This window comes from Tachypleus tridentatus, chromosome 4, assembly GCF_004210375.1.
Source record: "Tachypleus tridentatus isolate NWPU-2018 chromosome 4, ASM421037v1, whole genome shotgun sequence".
In the NCBI taxonomy this organism is placed as follows: Eukaryota; Metazoa; Arthropoda; class Merostomata; order Xiphosura; family Limulidae; genus Tachypleus; species Tachypleus tridentatus.
The window spans coordinates 13,059,054-13,074,959 of record NC_134828.1 but is presented as its reverse complement, the minus strand read 5'-3'; the positions used below and the strand labels follow the sequence as shown (position 1 = coordinate 13,074,959).

Here is a 15,906-nt window from a genome sequence, read left to right as displayed (position 1 = left end):
AAGAGACCGACAGAGGACGCTGTGAAGAAGTAGCTGCAGTATCTGTGACCGTTATTTCAAAACTAATTCTCACACGTCACTACTCACCTGGAAACGGTACCGTATAGCTCGTGATCTGACACTTCACAGCTTCTCGTACTCATAGGCACGTGAAGTGGTAGGCAGAAAAACAGGCTAACGACCCCTGGTGAAGACTATTAAAAAATCCTATATTTAGACTCAGTTTGATCATTTTTTTAATCTTAAACCCAATATCCTGTTAACCCAGTGGCCTCGTAATTAAGATGATTTCACACTACAGTTTTTGTTTTATTCGATTACCGTTCCTGTTTGATGTTACCTGATGTTTACTATGTACTAGAATCAACAGTTTCTAGTTCTGTAATACTTAACGTTTGCGCTACTGTGAGAAACGAATGTCTTATATTAATCTGACATATCCTGCATTTCTAAATAACTTACACATGCCAGTGTGTTATCAGAGATGCATATCTGGTTGTTATCTTCACATGACACGTTCTGCACCTCCAAGTAACTTACACATGCCAGTGTGTTATCAGAGATACATATCTGGTTGTTATCTTCACATGATACGTTCTGCATCTCCAAGTAACTTACACTTACGTTCTAATAATACAAGAAAAACAATGAAGATAATTTATTTTATGGCTGTAAAATGAAAACAATCTTCTGGTTTTGATTATGATATGGTCAAAGAAGCAAGAAGAACGTTACGGTTGTGGAAAGAGAGACGGATTGTTTGTTTGTTTGTTTTTTAATTTTGCACAAAACTACTTGAGGGCTATCTGTGCTGGCCGTCCCTAATTTAGCAGGGTAAGACTAGAGGGAGGGCAGCTAGTCATCATCACCCACCACCAACTCTTGGGCTACTATTTTACCAACAAATAGTGGGATTGACCATCACATTATAACGTACAAACGGCTGAAAAGGCGAGCATGTTTGGTGTAACTGGAATTAGAACCCGCGACCCTCAAATTGCGAGTCGAGTGCTTTAACCACCTAGCCATGCTGGGCCTAAGAGGGAAAGGCTTTAACCACCTAGCCATGCTGGGCCTAAGAGGGAAAGGATTTAACCACATGGCAATACTGGGCCTTAGAGGGAGGGATAAAGGTATAAATAAATCAATTAATCAGATTGTATATTCAAATATCAAGAGACTAGAGAAGTCCCCCGAAGTATCTGTCAGACAGTAAGACTATAAACAACGATTTATAGCTATAATCCAAATCCCCCGAAGTATCTGTCAGACAGTAAGACTATAAACAACAATTCATAGCTGTAATCCAAATCCCCCGAAGTATCTGTCAGACAGTAAGACTATAAACAACAATTTATAGCTGTAATCCAAATCCCCCGAAGTATCTGTCAGACAGTAAGACTGTAAACAACAATTTATAGCTGTAATCCAAATCCCCCGAAGTATCTGTCAGACAGTAAGACTATAAACAACGGTTTATAGCTGTAATCCAAATCCCCCGAAGTATCTGTCAGACAGTAAGACTATAAACAACGATTTATAGCTGTAATCCAAATCCCCCGAAGTATCTGTCAGACAGTTAGACTATAAACAACGATTTATAGCTGTAATCCAAATCCCCCGAAGTATCTGCCAGACAGTAAGACTATAAACAACGATTTATAGCTGTAATCCAAATCCCCTGAAGTATCTGTCAGACAGTAAGACTATAAACAACAATTTATATATGTAATCCAAATCCCCCGAAGAATCTATCAGACAATAAGACTATAAACAACGGTTTATAGCTGTAATCCAAATCCCTCGAAGAATCTATCGGACAGTAAGACTATAAACAACGATTTATAGCTGTAATCCAAATCCTCCAAAGTATCTATCAGACAATAAGACTATAAACAACGGTTTATAGCTGTAATCCAAATCCCCCGAAGAATCTATCAGACAGTAAGACTATAAACAACGATTTATAGCTGTAATCCAAATCCTCCAAAGTATCTATCAGACAATAAGACTATAAACAACAATTTATAACTGTAATCCAAATCCCCCGAAGTGTCTATCAGACAGTAAGACTATAAACAACAATTTATAACTGTAATCCAAATCCCCCGAAGTGTCTATCAGACAGTAAGACTATAAACAACAATTTATAGCTGTAATCCAAATCCCCCGAAGTGTCTCAATGCTGAAAGCATAAATAGAGCGTAAGTTACGTGTTCCTTCACGTAAGACTAATTGGCCTTGATGGTGTAGAAAGACTGTAATATATGATATACAGTCAAGCAGGAACTGAGTATTGTAACCACTAGGTGGCGTATTATTTATAATACCTTTGTCTGATCGAAACGCGAGAAACATGTTTCACTCATGTTTGATAGTCAAGTTATAATTTTCATTCCTGGTTAGAAAGACATTTACTCAGGTATGGAATAATTTGACTTTTTTTATAACACAAATAAATGAACATTATTTTAAATTTTCTTTCCAAACAAAATAAACTTCAAACTCTTTATATTATGTAAATTTAAAATTATCTGAAAGTCGTGATAGTTATTAAACTTTAATTAAGTAACTAAATACTGAAACTATCAGCAGTTGTATGTGTAACTTTGTTATTTATTATTATTTGCTTAGTATTCAATTTGGTATCCGATTTTCGACTTTTTTTTTCCTTTCAGAACACTTATTTATAGGAATCAGTTGCTCATAATTTAACTAGTGTTAAATTTCCGCCTTATTGCTATTATAAGGAAGCTTTATGTCAAGGTCATGTCCCTCTAGGGGCTATTAAAAGGAAACCTTTATGTTAAGGTCATACCTCTTTAGTGATTACCATGAGGAAACATTTATATCAAACTCACACCTGTCCAGCGGTTTCCGTTAGGAAACATTTATATCAAACTCATGTCCTTCTAGTGGGTACTGTAAGGAAATATTTATATCAAACTCATGTCCTTCTAGTGGGTACTGTAAGAAAATATTTATATCAAATCATGTCCTTCTAGTGGGTACTGTAAGGAAACATTTATATCAAACTCATGTCCTTCTAGTGGGTACTGTAAAAAAACATTTATATCAAACTCATGTCCTTCTAGTGGGTACTGTAAGGAAACACTTATATCAAACTCATGTCCTTCTAGTGGGTACTGTAAGGAAACAATTATATCAAACTCATGTCCTTCTAGTGGGTACTGTAAGGAAATATTTATATCAAACTCGTGTCCTTCTAGTGGGTACTGTAAGGAAACATTTATATTAAACTGATGTCCTTCTAGTGGGTACTGTAACGAAACATTTATATCAAATCATGTCCTTCTAGTGGGTACTGTAAGGAAACATTTATATCAAACTCATGTCCTTCTAGTGGGTACTGTAAGGAAACATTTATATCAAACTCATGTCCTTCTAGTGGTTACTGTAAGGAAACATTTATATGAAACTCATGTCCTTCTAGTGGTTACTGTAAGGAAACATTTATATCAAACTCATGTCCTTCTAGTGGTTACTGTAAGGAAACATTTATATGAAACTCATGTCCTTCTAGTGGTTACTGTAAGGAAACATTTATATGAAACTCATGTCCTTCTAGTGGGTACTGTAAGGAAACATTTATATGAAACTCATGTCCTTCTAGTGGTTACTGTAAGGAAACATTTATATGAAACTCATGTCCTTCTAGTGGGTACTGTAAGGAAATATTTATATCAAACTCATGTCCTTCTAGTGGTTACTGTAAGGAAACATTTATATCAAACTCATGTCCTTCTAGTGGGTACTGTAAGGAAACATTTATATCAAACTCATGTCCTTCTAGTGATTACTGTAAGGAAACATATATATGAAACTCATGTCCTTCTAGTGGGTACTGTAAGGAAACATTTATATGAAACTCATGTCCTTCTAGTGGTTACTGTAAGGAAACATTTATATCAAACTCATGTCCTTCTAGTGGGTACTGTAAGGAAACATTTATATCAAACTCATGTCCTTCTAGTGGGTACTGTAAGGAAATATTTATATCAAACTCATGTCCTTCTAGTGGTTACTGTAAGGAAACATTTATATCAAACTCATGTCCTTCTAGTGGGTACTGTAAGGAAATATTTATATCAAACTCATGTCCTTCTAGTGGGTACTGTAAGGAAACATTTATATGAAACTCATGTCCTTCTAGTGGGTACTGTAAGGAAACATTTATATCAAACTCATGTCCTTCTAGTGGGTACTGTAAGGAAACATTTATATCAAACTCATGTCCTTCTAGTGGGTACTGTAAGGAAACATTTATATCAAACTCATGTCCTTCTTGTGGGTACTGTAAGGAAACATTTATATCAAACTCATGTCCTTCTAGTGGGTACTGTAAGGAAACATTTATATCAAACTCATGTCCTTCTAGTGGGTACTGTAAGGAAATATTTATATCAAACTCATGTCCTTCTAGTGGGTACTGTAAGGAAACATTTATATCAAACTCATGTCCTTCTAGTGGGTACTGTAAGGAAACATTTATATCAAACTCATGTCCTTCTAGTGGGTACTGTAAGGAGACATTTATATCAAACTCATGTCCTTCTAGTGGGTACTGTAAGGAAACATTTATATCAAACTCATGTCCTTCTAGTGGGTACTGTAAGGAAACATTTATATCAAACTCATGTCCTTCTAGTGGGTACTGTAAGGAAACATTTATATCAAACTCATGTCCTTCTAGTGGGTACTGTAAGGAAACATTTATATCAAACTCATGTCCTTCTAGTGGGTACTGTAAGGAAACATTTATATCAAACTCATGTCCTTCTAGTGGGTACTGTAAGGAAACATTTATATCAAACTGATGTCCCTCTAGTGGTTACTGGAAAGAAATACTTATGTGAAAGTTACGTCTCTATCCCCAGTGGTTAAGGCATTCGACTCGTAATCTAAAGGTCGCGGGTTCGAATCCCCGTCACACCAAACATGCTCGCCCTTTCAGCCGTGGGGGCGTTATAATGTGATAGTCAATCCCACTATTCGTTGATAAAAGAGTAGCCCAAGAGTTGGCGGTAGTTGGTGATGACTAGCTGCTTTTCCTCTAGTTTTACACTGGTAAATTAGGGACGACTAGTGCAGATAGCCCTCCAGTAGTTTTGCGCGAAATTCAAAACAAACCAAACCAATCTGTCCCCAGTGTTTCAACGGTAAGTCTGCAGGTTCACATCGCAAACGACTGGGTTTCAATTATCGTAGTGGGCGCACCACAGATAGTCCATTGTGTTGTTTTGTGTTTATTAACAAACAAACAAGCAAGTCAAGGAAACACTTGGGTCAAAGCCATGTCTAGTAATAAAATAATGTTTCTCAGAAATGTTTTAAACAGAATTCCACGTCCAAAACCTATAGTAGAGCGCGTTCACTTCAGGGATCTTTTTATGTGACGTGTAACACTCTACTGTAAAGGTGTGTGTGTTTTCTTATAGCAAAGCCACATCGGGCTAGCTGCTGAATCCACTGAGGGGAATCAAACCCCTGATTTTAGCGTTGTAAATCCGTAGACTTACCGCTGTACTAGCGGGGAACTACTGTAAAGGTAAATGAAAAATGAAAATAAATTATGTTTCAAAGCTGGTTGTTGATCTCTCCCTAGCTAACACTAGAAATATAAAAAAATGTTCCGAGACCGCCAGAGGTCCTTTCGCTTGTATTCCTCACTTCCAAAGACATTTCTTTATTCAATCTCTCTCTAGCTAATACTAGAAATATAATAAAATGTTCTGAGGGCGCCAGGTGTCCTCTCGCTTGTATTCCTCACTCCCAAAGACATTTCTTTATTCATGTAGCACTAAACTGTTACTTCCCTCTTGTTACGCCCCCTAGTGGCTCAGCGGTATGTCTGCGGACTTACAACGCTAAAAACCGGGTTTCGATACCCGTGGTGGGCAGATCACAGATAGCCCAATATGTAGCTTTGTGTCTAATTCAAAACTACAACAACCCTCTCGTTACATGTCAAGTTTGTATTCAAATCTTTATGTTTTTAACTTCTTTAAAACATTTATTTAATTGAAAGTTACAAACACACACATATATATTAACAGCAGCCACATCTCAGTGCGTTTCAACCCGCTCAGACCGTTTTCTTTTCAGCCACTTTTCTTTGAAACAACTTCCTGTTTTCGTTTCGCTGTCTCCATTGTTACATTGATGTAAACCTGCCGCCCGTATCAGTAACCACAAAATATCGTCTTTTGTTTGCCATTACGGTTCCGGTATCTTTGTCTGTGGAGAGAAATGTATAATCACAACATATTCCAGCGAATTAGGTCAACTCGACTTAACTACAGATAAGAGTTGGGATCTTTTCACCGGAACTTTATCCAACCCCTCTATTTGTTAAAAACTAAACTAAAAGCCTTAGTTATACTGGTGCAGTTATAACCTGGTGTTAGTAAATGCTAACCTACACATACTTACTTACTATGACCTTAGTCATAGCCTGGTGTCAGTATACGCTAACCTACACATTCTTACTGGTGAAGCCTTAGTCATAGCCTGGTGTCAGTATACGCTAACCTACACACACTTACTGGTAAAGCCTAAGTCATAGCCTGGTGTTAGTAAATGCTAACCTACACACACTTACTGGTAAAGCCTAAGTCATAGCCTGGTGTCAGTATACGCTGACCTACACACGTGTGTGATACCGATGTACTTGAAGATATGTATAACATGGCTACCGTATACTGACTGTTTTTTTATTTTTTTACAGTTTAAAGTTCTATTTCTTAATTTGAGAGAATGTTTGATTAGGTTTCCAGCTAATGCTGAAAATATCACATGCAATGTATGACGGGAAATGTCAGAACTTTCCTTCACGATCTATTCCAGTGTTCTACGGTTCAAGGCTTATGACAAACAAAAAATCGAACATACGAAAGAAAAACAAACAAACAAAACACAATGAAATATGTAATAATCTAATGAATTTCCAAGTCAACCATGAAATTCGAAGAGGTTCCGAAAGAATTTGGGTTATCGATTTTCTTGTTTTTATATTTATTTCTGAACAAAACAAGGGCTATCTATATAGGTCATAACTAAAAATGTAACCTGGTGACGATAATAGCTAACTAAATATAATATTTTAGCGTTTTAACCGAGGAAGAATATAATGCATTGTTTCTCCGTTTCGCTACACTCGCTGTTAGCGATATTTTCGGCCGTGATCCCAATAGTATACCACGAAGTTCAGTCAGCTGAGGATATCTAGACTTTAATCTATATATATAAGTTAACAATGTAAAATAACCTCTAAGATAGAAAATAATGAGATTAAGCAAAGTTTGGAACCGTATTTTTGAAATTTTTATTTAAGTATTTCACTGATAAAGTATTATAGTGTTTAACAAATTAAAAACAATTTAAACTTGAAATAACAGTTTTAAAACCAACTTTTTCAAAATATACTTTGCGGAAGAACCGTTTGCGGGTAGAAATGGTACTAAATTTTAGGCATAGTGTATAATATTGTTTGCGTTGAGTCACTTTTTATTTGTTTTGTTTCATAAGTTGCACAATGAACTATCTAAGCTATACCTACGGTATGATTGAACTCCCAGTTTTAACGTTGTAATCCCTCAAGTTTACCACTGATTTGCATTGAGAGAATTTAAAGGAAGCTTTCTCATAAGTAAAGTTGAATATTTGAATAATTTTAACGCATTATCACAACTGATTATCGTTATGGTTAATATGAAAAACAAACAAACGTAATCACCAATAATATTCCTTAAAAATGTGGAAATGTAAAACCTTATACTTAATGATATAAGCGACCACAAAACGACAGCGTTCCACTTTAGAATAACAAATGTTGCAGTGTCGTTTCTCAGCTGTTAAAACCGTATACTTAATGATGTCGTACCCCTCTGGTACAGCGGTAAGTCTACAGATTAACAACGTTAAAATCAGGGGTTCGATTCCTCTCGGTGGACTCAGCAGATAGCCCTATGCGACTTTGCTATAAGCAAACACACACACTTCATGATGTAAGTGACAACAAAACCCTATATATGTTATCAATATCCCTAAACAACAACTGGTAATATAACAATCAAATAGTACGTGAATGTGATTTCCTGTGCCTTACCAAGTATCTATAGAAACGAATAATAATAAAAACTTTAATAAATTAGTTGGTATATTGTTCCATTACTTGGTTATAAGGCATAGAACGCACTTGTGACAACCAAGAATGATTTATATATCGGTTGTATATGTGGGGTACACGCAGCAGCTGACGAGGCCTTTCGTTAATGTCAGAACTAAAGAGGTCGGCTGGGCATGCAACACACGAGCTATTCATATCAGCATTTGTAAAATATCGGTTATTAAGATACGTAACGCCTCATAACGGCGTAGCTTGATTTATAGATTGTTATGGTACGTGACGTCTCATAGCGGTCAGGGTTGATTTATAGATTGGTAATTTGTTTGGTATTATACTACAATAAGAGAGATAATATTTTAAAACAATTTTTTCTTTACTGGCGCTGTATCAGATTCCAATAAAAAGAACGTAACAGCGACCATATTATTTACTGCGGCGTTTCACAAACTATGATCCACGGAACACTGGTGTTCCGTTTCACATTAATAAGTACTTCATGACAAAATCATGACCTTAAATTTTAATAAAATATTCAACACCTTTTGTACGACCATAACTTATTATAAAATATTTTTCTGTGTATTAGAATTAAACAATAACGATTGGAAGAAAAAAATATATATCTTAGTGGAGAAGTTTATACCCATGCAATTTTATAGGCTTAAGAATGTAAAAATTAATTAATATGTAATTTAATTAAATACATAAATAAAATATATAAATTAATAATGTTAAAATCTAGCATCTCATCGGTATTTGCTAGCGTTGCAAAATATGGATGCAGAGGGCGCTGCGCGTACAACATACTCTCTTCATCGATATTTCACATGTCTAGTGTTTACACGGGTTCTCAGTAGAAACGAAATGAAAGCCTTTTACACTTCAAAAAAAATTTAACAAAATGATCAAAATATTGATGCAGTTCAAAATAAGGATGACCGTTTTCAGTCTTTTATTGCCAAAAACTCCGTTACTAACAGTGAGCTATTTAAAGTGATAGAACATTGAGCTAACAATATTAAATTAGAAACAAGCGATAACAAACCGAAACGAGAGTATAATGAAAGTTACTTGTCGTTTGGCTTTACATGTCTGGTTTATTTTACTTATTTCGAAATTTCGCGCAAAGCTACGCGAGGGCTACCTGCACTAGCTGTCCGTAATTTAGCAGTGTGACACTAGAGAGAAGGCAGCTAGTCATCACCACCCACCGCCAATTCTTGAGGTACTCTTTTACCAACGAGTAGTGGGATTGACTGTCACATTATAACGTCCCCACAGCTGAAAGGGCGAGCATGTTTGGTGCGACGGGGATTCGAATTCACGACCCTTAGATTACGAATCAAACGCCTTAATCCACTCTATGAATAGAAGTAGATGTTGACTCTAATTTGAGAATTCAGCTTTCAAATATTGCTCGTGATGTTAAGAGAATTTATAATCAGAAAACGCAAAAATACCAATCCCATTAAAATGTAATCTTTATCAAATATTAGTTACACTTTAAAGTAGTTTCTTATCGAATGTTTTTAAATAATATATTTTTAATGTGTTCTGTCTGATTATTCTTTATTTTTGTTTGTTCTTGTAATATAAATATCTGTAAACTAATGCATCTATTTTTAATTTCAAAACCAAACTCACAAAAATGTTATGAGTGTTCCGTAACCTTTCTCAACTGAAAAGTATTCCATGGCCAAAAAACGTTTGAGAAACGCTACCTCACTGCATAGGTTATTATCGCCGGCATTGTGGTGTAATATGGCACAAAGCATCTCGTGTAATTACTCACCCATATCAACATACTTTTATCTGTGCGTGTGTAAATTTTGCCTAAAATTATGTTAATCACGCCTATATATTTCTCTTGAGCATAAAGTTATGCGCGTATTTTCTAGTAAAACTGTTGTTATTGATGAAGTTAAAATAAACGCAATTATCTCTTAACCCTAACAGTGCGTTCTTGTTTTCACGCACAGGCTGAAATTTCGTGATCTGGATTCGAGAGTATGAGGTGAAGAAAACAAAAAATGGTTACCTGGGTTACCGTTCTCCTTTCCGTTGCTATTTCTGGTAAGTAATGCTAATTTTATCAAGCCGAAGATTTCAGAGGAACTACACTAACAAGATTAGTGAGCCTTGGTTGCTATACGAAAGTTGAAAGAAATTCGAATTATTTTTAGATTGTTTACCCGTAACTTAAGTTTGTTTGTTTGTTTGAATTTCACGCAAAGCTGCACGAGGGCTATCTGCATTAGCTGTCCCTCATTTAGAGGTGTAAGAGTAGAAAGAAGGCAGCTAGTCAGCACCACCCATCGCCAACTCTTGGGCTACTCTTTTATCAACGAATAGTAGAATTGACCAAAACATTATAACACTCCCACAGCTGAAGGACGAGCAAGTTTGGTGTGACTTATAAAAACGAACATCAATAGAGAGACAAACATACACAGATGTTCTATTAAAGCTGGGTGATCTTCCTACTTATAAAAAGGAACATCAACAGAGAGACAAACATACACAGATGTTCTATTAAAACTGGTTGACCTTCCTACTTCTAAAAACGAACATCAACAGAGAGACAAACATACACAGATGTTCTATTAAAACTGGTTGATCTTCCTACTTATAAAACGAACATCAACAGAGAGACAAACACACACAGATGTTCTATTAAAACTGGTTGATCTTCCTACTTATAAAAACGAACATCAACAGAGAGACAAACATACACAGATGTTCTATTAAAGATGGTTGATCTTCCTACTTATAAAAACGAACATCAACAGAGAGACAAACATACACAGATGTTCCATTAAAACTGGTTGATCTTACTACTTATAAATACGAACATCAACAGAGAGACAAACATACACAGATGTTCTATTAAAGCTGGTTGACCTTCCTACTTATAAAAACGAACATCAACAGAGAGACAGATGTTCTATTAAAACTGGTTGATCTTCCTACTTATAAAAACGAACATCAACAGAGAGACAGATGTTCTATTAAAGCTGGTTGATCTTCCTACTTATAAAAACGAACATCAACAGAGAGACAAACATACACAGATGTTCTATTAAAACTGGTTGATCTTACTGCTTATAAAAACGAACATCAACAGAGAGACAAACATACACAGATGTTCTATTAAAACTGGTTGATCTTACTGCTTATAAAAACGAACATCAACAGGGAGACAAACATACACAGATGTTCTATTAAAACTGGTTGATCTTACTGCTTATAAAAACGAACATCAACAGAGAGACAAACATACACAGGTGTTCCATTAAAACTGGTTGATCTTACTACTTATAAATACGAACATCAACAGAGAGACAAACATACACAGGTGTTCTATTAAAGCTGGTTGATCTTCCTACTTATAAAAACGAACATCAACAGAGAGACAGATGATCTATTAAAGCTGGTTGATCTTCCTACTTATAAAAACGAACATCAACAGAGAGACAGATGTTCTATTAAAACTGGTTGATCTTCCTACTTATAAAAACGAACATCAACAGAGAGACAAACATACACAGATGTTCTATTAAAACTGGTTGATCTTCCTACTTATAAAAACGAACATCAACAGAGAGCCAAACATACACAGATGTTCTATTAAAACTGGTTGATCTTACTGCTTATAAAAACGAACATCAACAAAGAGACAAACACACACAGATGTTCTATTAAAACTGGTTGATCTTCCTACTTATAAATACGAACATCAACAGAGAGACAAACATACACAGATGTTCTATTAAAACTGGTTGATCTTCCTAGTTATAAAAACGAACATCAACAGAGAGACAAACACACACAGATGTTCTATTAAATCTGGTTGATCTTCCTACTTATAAATACGAACATCAACAGAGAGACAAACATACACAGATGTTCTATTAAAACTGCTTGATCTTCCTAGTTATAAAAACGAACATCAACAGAGAGACAAACATACACAGATGTTCTATTAAAACTGGTTGATCTGACTGCTTATAAAAACGAACATCAACAGGGAGACAAAGATACACAGATGTTCTATTAAAACTGGTTGATCTTACTGCTTATAAAAACGAACATCAACAGAGAGACAAACATACACAGATGTTCCATTAAAACTGGTTGATCTTACTACTTATAAATACGAACATCAACAGAGAGACAAACATACACAGGTGTTCTATTAAAGCTGGTTGATCTTCCTACTTATAAGAACGAACATCAACAGAGAGACAGATGTTCTATTAAAACTGGTTGATCTTCCTACTTATAAAAACGAACATCAACAGAGAGACAAACATACACAGATGTTCTATTAAAACTGGTTGATCTTCCTACTTATAAAAACGAACATCAACAGAGAGACAAACATACACAGATGTTCCATTAAAACTGGTTGATCTTACTACTTATAAATACGAACATCAACAGAGAGACAAACATACACAGGTGTTCTATTAAAGCTGGTTGATCTTCCTACTTATAAAAACGAACATCAACAGAGAGACAGATGTTCTATTAAAACTGGTTGATCTTCCTACTTATAAAAACGAACATCAACAGAGAGACAAACATACACAGATGTTCTATTAAAACTGGTTGATCTTCCTACTTATAAAAACGAACATCAACAGAGAGACAAACATACACAGATGTTCTATTAAAACTGGTTGATCTTACTGCTTATAAAAACGAACATCAACAGAGAGACAAACACACACAGATGTTCTATTAAAACTGGTTGATCTTCCTACTTATAAATACGAACATCAACAGAGAGACAAACATACACAGATGTTCTATTAAAACTGGTTGATCTTCCTAGTTATAAAAACGAACATCAACAGAGAGACAAACACACACAGATGTTCTATTAAAACTGGTTGATCTTCCTACTTATAAATACGAACATCAACAGAGAGACAAACATACACAGATGTTCTATTAAAACTGCTTGATCTTCCTAGTTATAAAAACGAACATCAACAGAGAGACAAACATACACAGATGTTCTATTAAAACTGGTTGATCTTACTGCTTATAAAAACGAACATCAACAGGGAGACAAACATACACAGATGTTCTATTAAAACTGGTTGATCTTACTGCTTATAAAAACGAACATCAACAGAGAGACAAACATACACAGATGTTCCATTAAAACTGGTTGATCTTACTACTTATAAATACGAACATCAACAGAGAGACAAACATACACAGGTGTTCTATTAAAGCTGGTTGATCTTCCTACTTATAAAAAACGAACATCAACAGAGAGACAGATGTTCTATTAAAACTGGTTGATCTTCCTACTTATAAAAACGAACATCAACAGAGAGACAAACATACACAGATGTTCTATTAAAACTGGTTGATCTTACTGCTTATAAAAACGAACATCAACAGAGAGACAAACACAAACAGATGTTCTATTAAAACTGGTTGATCTTCCTACTTATAAATACGAACATCAACAGAGAGACAAACATACACAGATGTTCTATTAAAACTGGTTGATCTTCCTAGTTATAAAAACGAACATCAACAGAGAGACAAACACACACAGATGTTCTATTAAAACTGGTTGATCTTCCTACTTATAAATACGAACATCAACAGAGAGACAAACATACACAGATGTTCTATTAAAACTGCTTGATCTTCCTAGTTATAAAAACGAACATCAACAGAGAGACAAACATACACAGATGTTCTATTAAAGCTGGTTGATCTTCCTACTTATAAAAACGAACATCAACAGAGAGACAAACATACACAGATGTTCCATTAAAACTGGTTGATCTTACTGCTTATAAAAACGAACATCAACAGAGAGACAAACATACACAGATGTTCCATTAAAACTGGTTGATCTTACTACTTATAAATACGAACATCAACAGAGAGACAAACATACACAGGTGTTCTATTAAAGCTGGTTGATCTTCCTACTTATAAAAAACGAACATCAACAGAGAGACAGATGTTCTATTAAAACTGGTTGATCTTCCTACTTATAAAAAACGAACATCAACAGAGAGACAAACATACACAGATGTTCTATTAAAACTGGTTGATCTTCCTACTTATAAAAACGAACATCAACAGAGAGATAAACATACACAGATGCTCTATTAAAACTGGTTGATCTTACTACTTATAAAAACGAACATCAACAGAGAGACAAACATACACAGATGTTCCATTAAAACTGGTTGATCTTACTACTTATAAATACGAACATCAACAGAGAGACAAACATACACAGGTGTTCTATTAAAGCTGGTTGATCTTCCTACTTATAAAAACGAACATCAACAGAGAGACAGATGTTCTATTAAAACTGGTTGATCTTCCTACTTATAAAAACGAACATCAACAGAGAGACAAACATACACAGATGTTCTATTAAAACTGGTTGATCTTCCTACTTATAAAAACGAACATCAACAGAGAGACAAACATACACAGATGTTCTATTAAAACTGGTTGATCTTACTGCTTATAAAAACGAACATCAACAGAGAGACAAACACACACAGATGTTCTATTAAAACTGGTTGATCTTCCTACTTATAAATACGAACATCAACAGAGAGACAAACATACACAGATGTTCTATTAAAACTGGTTGATCTTCCTAGTTATAAAAACGAACATCAACAGAGAGACAAACACACACAGATGTTCTATTAAAACTGGTTGATCTTACTACTTATAAAAACGAACATCAACAGAGAGACAAACATACACAGGTGTTCTATTAAAGCTGGTTGATCTTCCTACTTATAAAAACGAACATCAACAGAGAGACAGATGTTCTATTAAAACTGGTTGATCTTCCTACTTATAAAAACGAACATCAACAGAGAGACAAACATACACAGATGTTCTATTAAAACTGGTTGATCTTCCTACTTATAAAAACGAACATCAACAGAGAGATAAACATACACAGATGCTCTATTAAAACTGGTTGATCTTACTACTTATAAAAACGAACATCAACAGAGAGACAAACATACACAGATGTTCTATTAAAGCTGGTTGATCTTCCTACTTATAAATACGAACATCAACAGAGAGACAAACATACACAGGTGTTCTATTAAAGCTGGTTGATCTTCCTACTTATAAAAACGAACATCAACAGAGAGACAGATGTTCTATTAAAACTGGTTGATCTTCCTACTTATAAAAACGAACATCAACAGAGAGACAAACATACACAGATGTTCTATTAAAACTGGTTGATCTTCCTACTTATAAAAACGAACATCAACAGAGAGACAAACATACACAGATGTTCTATTAAAACTGGTTGATCTTACTGCTTATAAAAACGAACATCAACAGAGAGACAAACACACACAGATGTTCTATTAAAACTGGTTGATCTTCCTACTTATAAAAACGAACATCAACAGAGAGACAAACATACACAGATGTTCTATTAAAACTGGTTGATCTTCCTAGTTATAAAAACGAACATCAACAGAGAGACAAACATACACAGATGTTCTATTAAAACTGGTTGATCTTACTACTTATAAAAACGAACATCAACAGAGAGACAAACATACACAGATGTTCTATTAAAACTGCTTGATCTTCCTACTAATAAAAACGAACATCAACAGAGAGACAAACATACACAGATGTTCTTTTAAAACTGGTTGACCTTCCTACTTATAAAAACAAGATTTTTGTGTACGAATGTGTTATACACAGAAAGTTCTGGAAAG

The 15,906-nt window shown here is 34.9% G+C and overlaps 1 protein-coding gene across 1 annotated transcript in view; it reads left to right on the top strand.

Annotated features, from left to right (window-relative positions):
• The first annotated feature begins 2,346 nt into the window (after positions 1 to 2,346).
• Positions 2,347 to 15,906, top strand: part of LOC143248584 (uncharacterized) — a 46,360-nt gene continuing 32,800 nt past the window's right edge. Inside the window, exons 1-2 of the mRNA XM_076497054.1 lie at positions 2,347 to 2,422; positions 10,129 to 10,222. Of these exons, the coding sequence (XP_076353169.1) occupies positions 10,180 to 10,222 (43 nt within the window). The 5' untranslated portion in view covers positions 2,347 to 2,422; positions 10,129 to 10,179. The remainder of the gene's footprint in view (positions 2,423 to 10,128; positions 10,223 to 15,906) is intronic.